The following is a 19,370-nucleotide window of genomic DNA, read 5'->3' on the forward strand; positions in this document are numbered from 1 at the left end:
GAAACAGGACCACCTCTCGCGGGCACAGATGTGAATACGTATGCAGGCCCGGCCTGCATAGGAAAAAAGAGATGACACCACACGAGGAATTGTTGCAAACAATTCTAGTGCCAGACTAGGTAACCTGTAAAGGCCTTTAGAGAGTTGCCAATGTGTTTAATCTGTAGTTTGTTGCCATTCCAGGGGCAAGCACAATTTTAAAGCAGGACATGTTAAGTATCCATTTACTTGACATAATGTCATCTTTCATATTTTTCCAAAAGCTTGGTATTATATTGTGTCTGTGTGAACTAAAATTTCTGAAAGAGTAATTTTTCCAGAAAGTTTGAGTTTGATAAGCCACTGTGCAAATATTGTGCGACATAAAAAACTGCTCCAACCACCATTTTATTCTCCAGGGCATTTTCTTTAAAAAAATGCATAATGTTTGGGGCTGCTAAGTAATTTTCTGGTAAAAATAAAAATAAAAAAAAATAATGCATTTTCTTAAATGTGCGAAGTGTCAGAATTGGTTTGGGTGACAAGTGTTTAAGGGTTCTTGCAGCCAAGTTCTGATCAAGACCTGCTTGCAGAAAAGTCAGAATGCAAGGCACAGAGTAACCTCTAGGACTGAATTGACTGCGTTCACAACAGGCACAATAGAATTTCCAGGTATGAAAACAGATCTTCCTAGATGTGGCTTTTCTTGCTTTCAGCAACGTAGGAATCACAGACTCTGCAATCCCTCTATCCTTTAAGACCTGGGTTTCCACAGCCATGCCATTAAAGCCAGTCAGAGAATGAAAAGCAGAATGAAATAGAGGGCCTTAAGATATCTGATCTGGCCTGTTGTCAGCCAGAAGTCTGAGTATATCTGTTCCAGGTCCTTCTGGGCCAGTTTGCTGAAATTAGAATCAATGCTTTTCTCTCTTCCTCTATTTTGTGGAACAGGCGAGGCAGAATTTGTACTGGAAAGGAGGCAAAAATAAATTTGAACTGAGACCTGAGGATTACTAGGGCATCCAAGGCCAGAGCTATGGAATACATTGTTCTGAATCTGGAGGCCAAGATGTCCACATCCAGAATTCCCCATCTTTGGCATATCAGACTGAATACATCTGGCTGAAGAGACAGTTTCTCCTTGGTCAAAGTGATGAGATAACCCACCTTCCAATTACCCTCTCCTGGGATATGGACTGCAGAAATCACTGAACAGTGCATTTCTGTCCACAAAAGAACCTGCATTGTTTCCTTAAAGACAGCCCCCCTAGGTGATTGATATATGCCAATGAGGTAGGATTATCTTATTGCAACTGGTTTGGAGTCCTTTAAGAAGAGGGATCCAGTGCTGCAGAGAGAACCTGACTGCTCTGAGCTCCAGGGTGTTCATAGGGAGGTTTGATTTCTGATCTTGACCATATTTCTTGAACTGTTAAGGATTTGAACACTTCCCCGCAGGCTGATAGACTTGTGTCTGCTAAAAGGATTTTCCAGTGGTAGGCGAATAAGGGCTTCTTTATTGGGGGGTTATCCACCAAGATAAGGAAGTTCTTGCTTGGCTTGATAGGAGCATGGGCAGGTTGAGGGAACAAGCCTATTTTTTTTTCATGTGGACATTTGTTGGAGAGTTCCTGAATGTAATTGGGGGGAAAGGCAGTGCCTCGAAGGAGGCGACCATTAGGGCAAGAGCTGGAGAATCTCATTTGGATCTCAGTTCTCATGGAAGAGCTATGGATAAACTTCCTTTTCTGAAAGAAAGACTTTTGCTTGGGATGTGTCCAGGACCAGACTCAAGTATTCCAGGTGAGAAGGTCCAAGAGCAGATTTAAAAAAAAAAAAATGATTACCCAGCCAAAATCCTGCAGCAGTTTAATTGTCCTGTGGACATTATTTGACAACTGACAGGGAGATTGATCCTTCAGAAGATCGTTTGGATAGCCTGCGACTTGAATGCCCTGGGTTCTGAGCAGAGGTGTTAAGAATATGTGAATATTCCAGGAGCAGAAGATAGGCCAAAGGGCAGTACAACAAACAGGAAGTGATTTTCTGCCACTGTAAACTGCAGAAAACACTGATGAGGTGGATAAATGGGAACATGCAGATAGGTATTTTTTTACATCACCTGATGCCAGATGTTCCCTTTGTCTTAGCGAGGCAATTACTGACCTTTATAGATTTCATGCGTAATTTTAGAATTTTAAGAAATCTATTGAGTAATTTTAGATCCAAAATAGGGCAAATATCCCATTGGGTTTTGGTACTGTATAGAATTTTCAGAAAACACTTTTGAACCTGTCTTGTGGAGGACATCTATGATCCACAGAGGAAAAACTGTAGCAGACCCTCCCCCCCACCAACACCTTTAGGAGTGAAGGTGCCGGTTCATTAGGAACATGGCTTTGGGGGAGGCTTTATGTGACAAACCTTGTACCAAAAGGAAGAGCTGAACTTAAGTCTTGAAGTTGAAGCCTGGGTACAGTGGACAGGTGCTCTGCATTGTAAGGAGCTAGGTGTTCCAAAAGAGCAGCTTTTGGAACTCTCCATTTTGGAAGTAAAACATTTTCTCTGGTGAACGTTTTTATAAATTTGTCAATTATCTCACAAGATGTCTTCCTTGGAAGGGTATACTTGTAAGGCACCTTTTGAGGGCGGCTTCATCTGTCCAAGATTTAAGTCATAAGATTTTGTGCATGTGAATGGCTATTGCAGCCATTTTAGAAATTTGTGTCATGACATGTTCTAGGGCATTAACACAAAAAAGCAAGGCAGAAGGCAATTTCTGTAGTTGTTCTGTAACAGCACAATCCTGAAATACAGGGTCATGCGGATTATTCATTGTCCTGGCTCAGTTAGCTACAGTTTGACATACTGAAATAACAGCGACAGCTAGTAGGTAGTAGGGCTGGGGCTTACATCCATCATAAGAACCTTCCACTTCATTGGAGAAAAGGGTATGTCAGACTCCAGTGCCTCCAGTGGGCAATCCACCATGCCAGAGAGAGTCTGGCCTTGCAGTTCAGATGTATGGGGTGGTCCAAGGACTGAGTTTGTTTGTCCCACACTGGTAGAATGTTGTTTTGCAATGGTCTGGTGTGAAAATGAACTTATGGTGCAGTCTTGAAGGAGGCAACCATTAGACCCTACACCCTTAAGCAGGCATGAATCAAAAGTCTCCTCTGGGTTCTAAAGGCCCAGGCATGAGTGCGGAGGGACAGATGTATGCCCGAGGGCAGGAAGATCCTGTACAAGGCTGTGTCTAACATTAGGCCCAACAGTCTGTTAGACAGTTCGAGCAATGACTTCCACTCTTTGAGGATACTACTGAAGCTCTGCAGATATGGGTGGACATGGATAGAGGAAATCTAATTTTTCAGCAAGGGATTGACCAGATACACTGCAACATGAATCCCTTGAGCACAAAGCAGAGCCAAGACTGGGGCAAGCAACTTGGTGAAAACTGTGGAGGCCATGGACAGGCCAAAGAGAAGGACAACAAATTGCTAGAGCTGATTGCCCACTGCAAAATGTAGATAGCACTGCAAGGAAGGAAAGAAAGGAATGTACACATTTTTTAGTGAAAAGAAACTTTCTTAGCGGGAGGCCAGGGGGACAAGACAGGTTTTACGAAGGGAATGGACTAGGAAAGTTTTAGCACATTTTGGTACTTTTAGGGACCCCACAATGGAGAGCCTGGGGCAAACAGGCTCAGGCTGCTGTAATTCTAGACAGGAGCGTACAGTATAGGGTAGCTATGGTATCCTTAAATTTGAATGTCAGCTGAAGGGGTCCCATACTGATCAGATTCCTCCAGACAGGAAAGGGGGGAGGGGATCTTCTTAATCTACCACCTCCTCTGGAGGTGTCTCTACCTGAAAAAGTCCAGGACTTGCTCAGAAGAGGAGACTGAGGAGTGATGCCTCTTATAAGGCCTGAAATTTTGTCCATGAAACCAAAAATTGTGACAGAAAATTCCTCGATATAAAAAAGGAGAAAGGGTTTGCAGTTAACAGGCAAGCTGAGTGATATGAGTGTGCACCTAGAAGAGGAAGAAGGAAGCACGTTCAAGCTCAGTAAGTGAAGAGAGAACAAGGCCATGCAGGAAATGCTTGCTCCTACAGCCAGAAAGTGCAGAGGAGGCACCCAGGAGGGTTTGAACAGGTGTTTCTTGAGAGGGCAAATGGCAACACCTTTACATTTTTTGCTGCCTCTCCCTGCCCCCAGTGCAAACTATCAGCCCGTAGACACAGTGAGTGCTCATTTCCAAGCAAGAGCATAGAGTTTGGCACTCTGGACAAAAAAAGGTTTGAATGGCTTCTGCTCCGCACTTACCCATTTCTAGCTTCACCCACAATAATGGTCATACCCCTTAAGAGGTGACCAGAGACAGGCAGATCGTGTGCCTGGAACTGCGTAGTTCCTTCTGGCTAACTTAACGCGATGCACTATGTGCCAAGGTGAGCTCCCAAGCAAAACCCAGTGCTCTCAGCAATATTACAGGCTTACCCTTTGTCTTTTATCCAGTAGGGCCCTGGTACAGTCTCCCAAAGCTCAGTCAAGGAGTTTACTAAACCCAAAGCTACAATAGGAGCCACAGTAGCTATGGGTGCAGCCAGAAAATCTTGAGAGAAGAATCATCTTGGCAGAAGAATCAGAAGAAAAAAACCTCCATAGAAAGGAGGTAAACTTCTCCTTAGAAGAGACAAGAGGTTCATTACCTAAGAACTCTAGCAAAAAAACTGAGGTTTGCTGGGAGTAGGAGGTATTTTATAGGTGGTGCACCTAATTTTATCCAATTACCTCAGGGTAACTACATATATTTATACTAAAAACTAAAGCTCCTGTGTCCTGTACTGTATGACACTTTCTTCTTGCCCTGGTCACCACCAAGACTAGAAATGAAGGGAAAATTCAAACTAAATTTGAACTGTCACCAGAACAGGACCAGAAGGGAAACCTTTCAATGAGGACAACTGGTCTGGAGACAACTACTTAAGAGGGCATTTCTCTCACTTTTTAGAGATTTCCTCTAATTTCATGTTATGACTACAGGACAGGAAGTGAATGAAAAACTCCCCTTTGAGACACAGATAGCAAAAAAACACTGAAACATATGAAAGGGGCTTTACCCATTCAATACTCTTTTCAAAATGAAACAAGGTATTGCTTTCTCAGTAATACATTTGCATACATCCATTATTTTACATCTTACCGCTTTTATTTATACCAGAGCTGCTAAAACACTCTTTATCCAGCCAGATCCCCAAACCAAACTATGAAACTGAAGCCCTAATTTTTGTCATCACAAATACTATTTAGATAGCTTGAGAAATATAGTGTTGCTGTGTAAAAAACAGGATGTTCATGTCCCAAGTTGCAATGCAAGTTTGTGCAGAGATTAAGGGACCATTCACACGATGCGCTGCCATTCTTTCTGAATGGCACCCTGAAGCACCTTGTGCACAGATTCATGCTGCAGCACTGCACATTGTGTGACAACACACTAACATTTGCTGCAGTGTACTGCCAAAAATGCTACATACACTTTTTTTGGTGCTTTAGATAGCCCACTCAAATGAATGAGCTGCCTTAACCTCCCTAGTGGTATTCCCGAGCGTAGCTTGGGGTAAAATGTCAGTGCCAAAACCGGTAACCCCGAGCTACACTCGGGCTTACCATGCGGCGCTGCATAGGGAGTCCCTGCAGAGCTTACCTTATCCTTCGCTCCCGCAATGTGTCCCCTGCAGCGTCCCCGGCCATCTCCTCCGGCCGATGCCGGCATCAGGCTTCTGTGTTCCGGTCCCTCTGATGTTGCGACGTACGGGTGCCGCCGCCGGCGGCGGAAAATTTAAAAAAATGTCATTTTTTTCTAAACAAATTTTACATAGCAAAACATTGCTGTTTCAACCCATTTCACATACATTTTGTCCCGAGTGCTTTGTCCTGTGCCCTGCCTGCATTTTGTCTGTTCTTTCTGCCTGGAAACTGAGAAAAGTCCATGGTGTCCAAAAAGTGTCCCTTTAGGTCAAAAGTGGGTTTAGATCAGCTAGAGAACAGAGATAGTAAATCAGAACCACTTACAGAATTGAGTGATGATTCGTGGGGAAATTCGTCATCAGACACTGAAAAGGATTTTGCGACTTTGCTCAGCAATGTGTGAACTTGGCGCTCTATTTCAAATTTCAGTGTTTTTGGTTTGATTATATTATTGAATTAAATGTATTATTATTATATTATTTTTTATGATTATTTATTAAATTATAATTTATGATTTCGTATTTCAAATGTTATCATACCCGGGATGTTTAATAGACTCTTGTTCGGAGAGATTTCAGTGAGTTATTCCTAAAAATTACAGCCTACAATAAAAAAACAACATATTTCCATGCAAAATAATGGTACCGCTTTCAGCACCAAAAATCTGAAATAATCAGACCGCTAGGGAGGTTAATGGAAAACATTATGTGTAGTATAGTGCAACTCAAAGTTTTTGTGTAAACGCAAAGCAATAGTGTGATTGGACTCTTAAGGTAATGATGTGCAAATCATCAACGCATTCTGAAAAAGGTGGCTGGGTTGCCTGTATTCTTTGACACATACAATGCAGGCAGGACTTGCACTATATGTACACATCATATGTCAAGGGACAAATATAAGGACGGGAAGTCTTTACTTTAGTAACCCAATTTCTTTACTGAATACCACACTGTGCTCTTCAAGCTATTAATACAAGGCCCTTTTTTACTGGGTCAGTATCTCTAAATAAAGTCTCCTTTATAGCCACATTATGGATCTCACGTGGGTGCAATATATACAATATATAAAGAGACAGAGTTTTTCCTCTTACATGGGGAAAGAATGTGTGCAGAGAACAAAAAAACCCTACTTACAAAGTGACCTCAGTACATGGAAGACTCTGGTGTTCCTCATTTTATATCTAAAAAACTAAAGGCTAAAAAATGTTTAAGGTAAAGTATAAGACAGTACATACCAATATGCTGCTAACAAGGAAAACTTCAAACATTGTGGGTCCCAGATTAAACACCAGGGCACTGAGCACGAAGCTGATGCCTCTTGTACCCCGATCAATGGCTTTAGAGAGTGCTCCTGTCTGTCTGCTCAGGTGGAAACCAAGGTCCAGATTATGCAGATGTAAAAATACATTTTTTGCAATCCTCCTGATGGAACTTTGTGCCACTTTCCCAAACACAGCATTTCTCATTTCATTGAAAAGGGCAGAGCTGGCTCTAGCTGCACCATCTAAAAATAGAAAAAAAAATACAGAGACTGAACATGAGAAAACACACTGTTCTTCAAAGAAATCTATGGTCACAGAAAACACTTTCATTTTAAAACATCAGCATTTTAAGAGAAATACAAATAATACCATTATTTTTGCCAATCCAATGTTAGCTCACTTAAAAATCTCCTTTTATGTTGTGAACTCTGCCTGTCTGCTAGTCATCTCTTTTCATAACTTCCTAGATTCCTTGCATGCTTTGCAGCTTCTCTGCTGTTTACTTTCAGTTTCTAAGGACTATGTATCCCATGGTATCTTGCTGCCTGCAATCATTGATTTCTGTACTGACTTCGCCTCAGTACATCTGTAGTGCAGTAGGAAGGCTCTAAGAAATGTATGACCCAGCAGTGCCTGCTCACAGGCCATAATAAATATTTGTGACAGAATTCAAAGGAAGTCACTGTGAAAGCACCTTCACAAAGTAAGTTTACAAAACTTCAATATCATTCAGAATAGAAATAAACTAGAAATAATATACAATGTGGAAATTAATATATGACTGTACATTTTGATCACAGATGCAAATAGGCTGCAACTAAGATATACATAATCTATGCACACAAGTTCTAATTAAGCCAATGTTATATGGGGAGATGTAGATCTAGGTCCACTAGAAGGATCCTAAAAAATAGCTGTGATAAATAGTTTATTTAAAGACCAAGTTCACCTTAAAAAAAAAAAAAAAAAAAAAAAAAAAGAAATTAACGATTTTGCAATTTAAAAAAAAGGGGATTTGTTTTTTTTTTTTTTTTTTTTTTTTTTTTACAGGAGCCTGAAAAGCATTGTGCTTGTGATCAGCAGATCATGGGTGCAATGTCAGGCTCCTACACTGTCTTCCTTTGTGCCCATATCCCCATACGAGCTATTACAAAGCTAGAGGAAGAATGAATGAATTATGAGCGTGTGTGATTTGTGCACTTACAGCCCATTCCATCTACAAACATGTCTGTCGCTTTGGCAGATGGGACTTGCAGTTCATTCACTCTCAGAGATCTGTGAATGAATGACCCGGCTGGGTAGGCAGAGCCCTGCACAGCCACACTGTTTTAAAATATGTGACAGCGGGTGCATGGAGAGGATCCCCCTCCCACTTTGGGGGGTTGCTTAAAATGTAACATGTTACCAAAGATGAACTTATCCTTTAAATAATCTATTTTTCTTCTATTGACTTAAGAACAATTTATTAGAACATGTGCTGACAGCAAAATTTTCAATGTATGAAGATATAGTTCAGACACTGATAGCAACTGCTCCTTTAGCAACAAAGTGCACAACTGGAAAACACAACTTTTTTGGGTGCTGCAAGAAGTCCATCGGTAGTGCCATGCTCAAGTCACTTGTTTCCCTTTTCTTCTTTTTATTTTATTTTTTAATTCCCCAAATTAAAGTCTGCTCTCCCTATTTTCACTTGTTATCCCTTTACAGAATTTTGATTTTAATATACAGTATATCCAATCCATCCAATTAGTATATTCTGTTCTAAAAAGATTGATGCATGAAAACTGCAGTAATGAACTTGAACAAATATTGTGTCTTGTGTTGGAGCTGAGATAAGAAAAATACTCATTACTAAAGTTAAAGATGTCCAGAAAAACATAAAAAGTGTGAAGGCACACAGCAGAGCAGAGGAACGGTGCAGAGGTCGAACATCAATCTCTTTCTGATCAAAGAGCAAAACACCTCAGTGTGTATACTGGATGGGCATAAGCGAGACAGCATCCGTTAGAAGTTATAAATATAGCTGGAAGCAAAATGTTACAAAAAGCTAAACAAAATGCGTGTGTTCTAATGTTACGCTACTGCTGTGAGAGGCAAGTGACAAAAATGTAGTTAACAGTAGGTTGTCTTGTATGCTTTCATTAACACAAACTGTATAAAAATAAACACTTGCTGGACTTGACATTATGTCTGGTCAAGTTAACCTAGCTAGGGCTTGCTCACACCACAAGACATGCATTACTGAGTTTATAATGCATGTGTGAATGTGCACTGCAACGCATTGTTAATATGCAATGCAGTGCTTGCTTTTTCCCCCTTTTTTTTAACTCCTACTATTCTATAGTACAGTGCAGTATGCGGATATGCATTTTAACAAGTTCTTGGCCTTTGCTCTGTTGCACCAAGAATGATGCATGTCTACATTGTTTCCCAGCACACACCAACACAATGATTTGGTGTGACAGGGCATATTGACAGAAGTATTTACTGTGTCTTTGCTTTGAGCCCATATTGATCAGTTCAGATCAATGTAGCTGTCTAAATTGGCCCTAGTATGTGTATGTATGAATGTGAGTTAGGGACCTTAGATTGTATGCCCCTTGAGGGTTGGGGACTGATGTGAATGTATAATATATATGTAAAGCGCTGCGTAAATTGACGGCGCTATATAAGTGCCTGAAATAAATAAATAGTGGGTGAAAAGGAGCCCTAAAAGTTGCAGTAGGCTCCATCATGGCTTAAAGGTTGCTGCTGGCAAAAATAATTTAGCTTAGTATAGGGCTTGGTTCACTCAGAGAATCTGGGACGAATTAGCAGAGTGTTGCAAGCATATTAAGCATATCTTCTAAAACAAAAAATGGAGCAGGTGCTGCTCCTAAATGACAAAAGAGGCACAAGTCACACACTATTAAAGCAATATCAGGTTCATGTTAAAGGCTATCTTCAGAAGTGGAATGGAATGCAAAGGCTTAAAACAGTTGTAAAGGCAGAAGGGATTTTTTTTTTAGCTTAATGCATTCTCTGAAGAAGTGGATTGGGGCTGCTCTGTGCAATGGTAAGTATGGCATGTTTGTTATTACAAAAAAAAAAAAAATTACCTTTACAATCACTTTATATACATGTGTGCTCAGTAAGCCAGCCCACCACGGCTTCCAAAACATACATGCTTGTGAGATAAGAGAACACTACTGTCACGCACAGTAGGCTATATAGATTAGCCTGTCAAAATGTGGTCCGTGGAAAGAAGGAACACCTTTAGAAACACAGGGGTTAATTTACTAAAACTGGAGAGTGCAAAATATGGTGCAGCTGTTCATGGCAGCCAACCAGCTTCTAACTTAATCTTGTTCAATTAAGTTTTGACAAAAAAAAAATGGAAGCTGATTGGTTTCTATGCAGAGCTACACCAGATTTTGCACGCTCCAGTTTTAGTAAATCAACTTCACAGTGTCCAGTCTAAAGAAAAAAAAACACCTGGGAATAGCTTGTAGTCCAGAGGGCAGGGAAGAAACACTAGAATAAAGCTGGCCATACACTATTAGATTGTTTTTTGTGGGCTGAACATATACAGCGTGGATGGACGAATCTTCCTGTTAGACTATAGTATTGTAAACTGCATATTGACTGGATGCAGCTACTGTTTAGCCAACAATTTTATACTCAAACCATTCAACTTTTTATTTGAAGGATGCCAACAAGGCCACCTACTAAACACATTTGCATGGTTCATCATTCAAACAGTATATAGCCAGAAGAAGATATGTCATAAAAAACAAAAATGATGATATTTAACTCCCTAAGAAACCAAGTACATATAAACACTTGGTTCCGTTCAAAGCAGTCCCTTAAAAAGGAGACACATTTGTGACCGACAGCTCTGGTCTCTGGCAGCAGGGGCTGTTCGGATGGATGACGCAGTGCTGCAATGCATGATATTTCAGTTTTAAAACTCAGCGATCAGCAGTGGTATACTCTACATTGGCCTGACATCACTGATGTGATCCATCAGCCAATTGAAAATGGAAGGAAACTCATGGACTTTATAGGCACTACAACAATAATTCATAAAATGCAAATCTTTATTAAACATATACATACATATATAAAATCATTACAGAATATAACCTAACCCTGTAACACAGGGGAAAATCAATGCAGATTCACATACTATTGGTGAACCTCACAATTTCAAAAGATATGCCGCAACTTGGCAACAGCTAAAAGGCTTAGCCATCCAGTCTTTACTGGGGGGCTTATCCAGGGTCCTGGACTCTTTGTTGAATGTTTAGGGAGGTATGTTGTTTCCTTTCGTTTTGTCCCCTCTGTTGCCCAACCAGTTACCCAAGACTGGGGTCCTGTCTGTGGGCTGTTAGGGCTCATATGCCCTATAAAATTATTTACTTTCTTTTTCTGTTTTTTTTTATAGACCTTTAGATGCAATACTGGCCTCTTAGAGCTAACAAAGGTGTATGTTACCAGGAAAATAGTCAGCGGCCCTACTATGCTCATCTAATGGGGAGGTGAGCCTCATTCCTCGATAGATATATATATATATATATATATATATATATGATATATTTATCATATAGCTGGGCCTCTGTATACCCTCATCAATACTAATATACCTATTTATGCACCAGGCACTGTCAAAGGGCGTGCGGTCCACTTTTCCGGTGTTGCTGGGATCCCCTCATTGATTGGCCTCTCAAGGTGTTATGGGGTGCTTTCCTCCATTGTCTATGTGCAGATGTATGTATATTGAAATAATATATCTTCTTTATCATCATCTGTTCTGATATGTGTACGCTATAAGTATTTTACGTAGGATGTTTGTGTGTTTATCAATGCAACTTTATATTTGCCATTTAGAAATCCTCTTATATCTCTTGAAGAAGTGGTATCATCGCGAAACAATGTTGAGCCATTATCATTACTATATAAAGAGTACCCCATTTTAGCTACTGCCAAGATGCGGCATATCTTTGAAATTGTGGGGTTCACCAATAGTATGTGAATCTGCATTGATTTTCTCGTATGTTACAGGGATTCTGTAATGATTTTATATATGTATATATTATATATGTATGTATGTATATGTTTAATAAAGCGTTGCATTTTATGAATTCTTGTTGTAGTGTCTATAAAGACCACGAGTTTCCTTCCATTTTCAATTAGTTAATATTAGGATGAGGCACTTTAGAACTCTTATTTTGTCCCCACAGTAACCACCCTGTGTCGGGAGCATTCATTTCTAATTTACATTATTGATCCATCAGTCAGGCTGTGTATGTATATCATCAGCAACTGAAAGGCACATGGAGCTGCTGTTATACAGTAAATGCACAATTGTTTGCCACTGCCCTGTATGGGTAAAAGCAGCCGCAGATATTGTACATTACATGCAGCTGCAGCAGAGGGAGCGTTTACTATTATGAATGAACAAGTGGCTCTGGTTGTTCATTTACAATAGTGTCAAATCACTCAGCTTAGAGAGGGGTGGGGCTCTGAACAGGAATGCCCATAGCACAGCATGCTGTGATGTGCTTAGCAGGCAGATAGCCCATAAGACAGAATGGAACCAAGTTCAATATGCACTAGGTCCCCTGGAGAGCTAAAAACAAAAAAAACACATAGTTCTCTTTAAGGATCCCCTCCTTTTGGGATAATTCATAGCTCAGAAGAAATGGCAAGAATCATAAGAATAAAATCTTCTTTTCGGGAATGCCCTTAAACTTTTACCAGTATGTTTCATGCTAGATAAATGGGAATCATTTGAGTACTGCAGTCCTTATAAAATACAGAATTTTATATGGAAACCTTCCTACCACATATGACAGAAATTGTAATGCTAAGGATCTACCAAGACGTCCACCAATTAGATCCCTGTTAGATTAAACACATAATTGTGCAAAAAGTAATACCAGGACAACTATGATAGTCTTCCCAGCATTGTGTGATAAATATGTTAGGCTTCCAATTTTGTATAAAATGCAAGCTCCTAACAATGCCAGGCTGCATAACAACCTGAAGTTAGCTTGAGAAAAATAAGGTTTGAAAAAGAAGCAAGCACACATTTTCTGAAAAAATATCAAGAATAAAAATAACCCAAAAGCCTTAACGTAAAATAATGAGCATGACGATGGTAACCTTGCCAATCTAATAATTATAGTCATAACAGAAAATGCAGAAATAGGAAGAGAACACATTAAGCTGGAAAGGATTAACAATTTGTTGATTTTGCACTTCTATTTTGTTTTTGTTAGCCAAGTGCTTTAAAGTACGGAGAAAGCAGCTTGTTGATTCTTATATGTAAAAAAACAGCAGGCCTCTTTCCTTTAGCCTTCTTATACAGTTTTTTCTAGACTCTATGTAAACATACAAGTCTTTGTCTTATTTTTAATCAAACATTGGCATAGAAACAGGAGAATACAAACCAGATGGACATTACAAATTAACTACTACCCCTCCGCCCTATAACAGAAATACTGCTACAGGGCGGCAGGGGTGTGCAAAATCACACACACACACACACACACACACACACATACACATACATTATATATATATATATATATATATACATACATATATATATATATACATACACACACACACACAGGTGAAACTCGAAAAATTAGAATATCGTGCAAAAGTTCATTTATTTCAGTAATGCAACTTAAAAGGTGAAACTAATATATGAGATAGACTCATTACATGCAAAGCAAGATAGTTCAATCCGTGATTTGTCATACAGTCATGGCCGAAATTGTTGGCACCCTTGATATTTTTCCTGAAAATCAAGTATTTCACACAAAAAAGGTATTGCATTAACACATGTTTTGCTATACACATGTTTATTCCCTTTGTATGTATTGGAACAAATATAAAACAGAGGCAGAAAAGCAAATATGACATAATGTCACACAAAACCCCAAAAATGGGCTGGACAAAAGTATTGGCACCCTTAACTTAATATTTGGTTGCACACCCTTTGGAAAACATAACTGAAATCAGTCGCTTCCTATAACCATCAATAAGCTTCTGACACCTCTCACCCGGAATTTTGGACCACTCTTCCTTTGCAAACAGCTCCAGGTCTCTCTTATTGGAAGGACACCTTTTCCCAACAGCAATTTTAAGATCTCTCCACAGGTGTTCAATGGGATTTAGATCTGGGCTCATTGCTGGCCACTTCAGAACTCTCCAGCGCTTCTTTGCCATCCATTTCTGAGTGCTTTTTGACGTATGTTTGGGGTCATTGTCCTGCTGGAAGACCCAGGATCTTGGACGCAAACCCAGCTTTCTGACACTGGGCCCTACAGTGCGACCCAAAATCCTTTGGTAATCCTCAGATTTCATGATGCCTTGCACACAGTCAAGGCACCCAGTGCCAGAGGCAGCAAAACAACCCCAAAACATCATTGAACCTCCACCATATTTTACCGTAGGTACTGTGTTTTGTTCTTTGTAGGCCTCATTCCGTTTTCGGTAAACAGTAGAATGATGTGCTTTACCGAAAAGCTCTATCTTGGTCTCATCTGTCCACAAGACGTTTTCCCAGAAGGCTTTTGGCTTACTCAAGTACATTTTGGCAAACTGTAGTCTTGCTTTTTTATGTCTCTGTGTCAGCAGTGGGGTCCTCCTGGGTCTCCTGCCATAGCGTTTCATTTCATTTAAATGTCGACGGATAGTTCGCGCTGACACTGATGCTCCCTGAGCCTGCAGGACAGCTTGAATGTCTTTGGAACATGTTTGGGGCTGCTTATCCACCATCCGGACTATTCTGCGTTGCAATCTTTCATCAATTTTCCTCATCCGTCCACGACCAGGGAGATTAGCTACAGTGCCATGGGTTGCAAACTTCTTGATAATGTTGCGCACTGTGGACAAAGGCAAATCTAGTTCTCTGGAGATGGACTTGTAACCTTGAGATTGTTGATATTTTGCCACAATTTTGGTTCTCAGGTCCTCAGACAGTTCTCGTCTCCTCTTTCTGTTGTCCATGCTTAGTGTGGCACAGACAGACACACAATGCAAAGGTTAAGTGAACGTCTCTCCTTTTTATCTGCTTTCAGGTGTGATTTCTATATTGCCCACACCTGTTACTTGCCCCAGGTGAGTTTACAGGAGCATCACATGCTTGTAACATTCTTATTTATCCGCAGTTGTGAAAGGGTGCCAATACTTTTGTCCAGCCCATTTTTGGAGGTTTGTGTGACATTATGTCGAATTTGCTTTCTTTCCTCCCTTTTTTTGTTTTGTCCCAATACACACAAAGGGAATAAACATGTGTATAGCAAAACATGTGTTAATGCAATACGTTTCGTGAGAAATACATGATTTCCTGGAGAAATATCAAGGGTGCCAACAATTTCGGCCATGACTGTAATTGTGATGATTATGGCTTACAGCTCATGAAAACCCCAAATCCACAATCTCAGAAAATTAGAATATTGTGAAAAGGTGCAATATTCTAGGCTCAAAGTGTCCCTTTGAGCCTAGAATATTGTGAATATGCAAAAGGTTAACACAGTTAAACCTTTTGCAAAAGGTTAACACAAAGGGTTAACACAGTTAACCCTTTGATTGCCCCACGTTAACCCCTTCCTGCCCAGTTCCATTAATACAGTGTCAGTGCTTGTTATTAGCACTGATCACTGTATTGATGTCACTGGAGATGTCAGTGACACCAAGTCAGTTCCATCCAGTGTAAGAATGCCCGCCGCAGTCCCACTATAAGTCGCTGATCGCCGCCATTATTAGTGAAAAAAAAAATTTCAGTATTTCATACACGTCTTGGGATTTTGCTTTAGCAAAAACATGTAGCAGAATACATTTTGGCCTAAATTTATGACAAAATTTGATTTTAAAATTTTTTTTACTGGACATGTTTAATAGCAAAAGGTTAAAACTCTTGTTTTTTTTTCCTCAAAATTGAAGTTTTTTTTTGTTTACAGCGCAAAAAATAATCAATTACCACAAAAAGAAAGCTCTATTTGTGGGAAAAAAGGATGTAAATTTCATTTGGGTACAGCGTTGCATGACCAGGCAATTGTCAGTTAAAGTGATGCAGTGCTGTATCGCAAAAAATGGCCTAGTCAGGAAGGGGGATAAATCCTCTAGGAGGGCAAGTGGTTAAAAAAAAACAAAAACAGACAAACAAAAAAAAAAAACTGTAGTGAACGCGATTGCTTTTATTTTGCTTGCAAAAAAGACCTTTTTTAACTATACTTTTGCATATTCACATAAAAAATACATTATTTCATTACAGGGTTTGCAAACTGTAGACCCTTATGTGTATTGTTCCTTCAAGTGGATCTACACCTGCATCTGAGCACCACAAACTAAAAATGCTATTTAATTAATGTAGCATTTACTTCCTGGAATCCATCTACCCTTCATTCAGGCATGCAGGCAGGAATCTGTGCTTAGCCGAGAGAACCCCTCCTTCCCTCCTGAAGACTCCTGGGATGTATAACATCATTTGCTTAGGCATGGAAACCAGGAAGTAACTGAAGAAATGTAAAAAAAAGAAGTTTAAAACAAGCAAATAAAATATACTTTCCTATCTATTTACTAATGCTACCAGCACAAGGATTAAAAATAGTCAATGTTGATTAAGAAAGTAAAATTCTGCATTACTTCAGGTGGCATATAACATCACTCATAAATGGTGAAATGCATTTTCTAGTGCCCAACAGCTGCAACTAGAACAAGAATATTTGAACATGCTTACACAAGCAGATTCTGCCAGGCAGTAGATGAAGCATAAAGATTTAAACAGACCAAAACCTCCATTTCTATGGGTTCTCCTAGTCGTTCAGAAGTGTAGCATTCAGATTGGGCATTGAGATTTTTTTTGGGGTGGATGCAGCACCCATCCCAAGCAAAGAGACTGCAGAGCTGCAATTTACAGCTTCAGGACATACACCAGATGATTTTCAGTGTAGTTGGGGAGAATATGCTGGCAGAAAAGGAGCCCATCCAGAACAAGAACACATTTATCAGTGTAACTGTGGCTCTTCAAAAGGTGGTGCTGGTGGCACATGACTAAAAGGAAAGTATGAAACGGCCCCCCTAAACAAAACAACTGGTTAAATATACCAGAAAAGTAAATATATTTAAAAGAATTGTGGCCAGAAGGAAAGGAAAAAACCTTCTAAAGTCCAGAACTCATTAACCTTTGGGTCAAATCAGAAAGGTAATTTAAAATGGAAATTACTGCCAACATTTCATTTGACAGAGGAACTAGGTCTTGACAAAGACCTAATTGTACTGGAAGTTTAATTAGTACCTTTCTTTGTGCACTGGTGCGCAGTCATGTTGGAACAGGAAGGGGCCATCCCCAAACTGTTCCCATAAAGTAGGGAGTATGAAATTGTCCAAAATGTCTTGGCATGCTGATGCCTTAAGTGTTCCCTTCACTGGAACTAAGGAGCCAAGCTAACCCCTGACATAGAACCCCACACCATCATCCCCCCTCCACATAACTTTACACTTGGCACAATGCAGTCAGCAAAGTACCTTTCCGGCAACCACCAAACCCAGACATGTCCATCGGATTGCCAGAAAGAAAAGTATGACTTGACACTCCAGAGACCACATCTCCACTGCTCCAGAGTCCAGTGGCGGCATGGTTAATACCACTGCATCCCACGCTTTGCATTGCATTTGGTGATGCAAGGCTTGGATGCAGCTGCTCGGCCATAGAAACCCATTCCATGACGCTCTCTACGCACTGCTGTTGTGCTAATCTGAAGGCCACATAAAGTTTGCAGACAGTTGGTGACTTCTGCGCACTGTGTGCTTCAGTATGCGCTGACCTCGCTCTGTCATTTTACATGGCCTACAACTTCGTGGCCGAGTTCCTGTTGCTACCACTTTGTTATAATACCACTAAACAGTTGACCTTGGAATATTTAGTAGCAAGGAAATTTCACAGATGAACTTATTGCACAGGTGGCAGCTTATCATGGTACTTCACTGAGCTCCTGAGAGCGACCCATTCTCTCACAAAATGTTTGTAGAAGCAGTCTGCATGCCTAGGTGCTTGATTTTATACACCTGTGGCCATGGAGGTGATTGGAACACCTGAATCCAATGATTTGGAGGGGTGTCCGAATACTTTTGGCAATATCATGTAATTCTGCCTTGCACAAACACTAGGGGGCTTCATTATAACAGAATATGGATATTGCTATCTGCCCTTCAATATACACCAAAATACATTGAAATGTTAGTGTACAACACAGTTTGCATTTTAAAGCTCAATGTTAAAGTGCAGGCTTGGAACCTGTGGTGTTTTATTGAGTTTTTGGGGTTTTATTTTGCACACTCCTAATAGCTTTGGGAACTTCCGCTAAGCACAATTGTAAATAACACTTTATAAATGTGCATTTTTTTTAAAGTAGCAATATGGCTGAATGAAGTCTATATCAATACTTTAAAAATGCTTCAGTTAAATCAGTGGGCCGGGTAACACTGGTGTAAATTCTGGCTCAGTAAATCGCTTTCTCCAGTTCTAGGATTACTACAACTCTGTCGTATGATAAACATTAGGAAATTAACATACTTATCCAGAGATACTATAAACGTTTCTTTCACACACATTGTTAAAAAAAAATCTGTAATTTTGTATGAATATATGTAAAAATAATGTGAAATTCTTCCTATATAAAAACAATAGTTTATAACGGAAGTGTAGAATCTAACACAAATGTCCTGTCTTCAGATTGGCTTGGGTAAGCCTCTGGATAATAGGTCCAGGCTGAAATACAGGGCTTCAAACCGGGTTAAAAAGAATCACTATCAATTGGATTCTGCATGTGGTTCAAACAAGTATATGGATGGTATTCGGTATATGAATTCTTTTTTACTTTTACATTCCCTTATTTATGTTTTACTCAACAGTGCCAAGGGTTGTAACAAACTACAAAAATGCCAGAAGTGTTTATTCACAGTTATCCTTTTCTAAAAATGCTACTGCAGCTGCTCAAGCATCTAGCAATGTTAAAGTACAACTGTAAATAAAGGACACCAAAATATTCATACCTTGCAGAAAAGCAAGATACTGGTTCTCAAAGGAAAGGCATAAGGCTACTTCCACACTGAGGAGTTTTTGAACCTTTTTTGCGTTAAAAAAAAAAAAAAGCGCCCGATAGGGAAGCATTTTTCTTGAGCTTATGTACTGTATGTGAATGTATATCTATGTATGTTTTATCACTGAGGTGTTGTGCTTGCGGTGCGGTGTAAAAACTCATGATTGCAGCATCTTTGGGGCATGTTTGGTGAGTTAAAAAAAATACCTCAAGAACACCTGTTCCCATTGAAATCAATGGAAAACGCCTGAAAAACGGCTCTGAGAAGTCAAGTGTCC

General features: G+C 39.9%; 1 protein-coding gene across 1 annotated transcript in view; it reads right to left on the reverse strand.

Annotated features, from left to right (window-relative positions):
* The window catches only part of ABCB7 (ATP binding cassette subfamily B member 7), a 210,601-nt gene that overhangs the window by 62,834 nt on the left and 128,397 nt on the right, over nucleotides 1–19,370 (reverse strand). The window contains exon 6 of the mRNA XM_089685209.1: nucleotides 6,968–7,236. Within this exon, the coding sequence (XP_089541335.1) occupies nucleotides 6,968–7,236 (269 nt within the window). The remainder of the gene's footprint in view (nucleotides 1–6,967; nucleotides 7,237–19,370) is intronic.

This window comes from Staurois parvus, unplaced genomic scaffold (genome assembly GCF_062004578.1).
Source record: "Staurois parvus isolate SC_StPar_1 unplaced genomic scaffold, SC_StPar_1.0 ptg000365l, whole genome shotgun sequence".
Classification (NCBI taxonomy): domain Eukaryota; kingdom Metazoa; phylum Chordata; class Amphibia; order Anura; family Ranidae; genus Staurois; species Staurois parvus.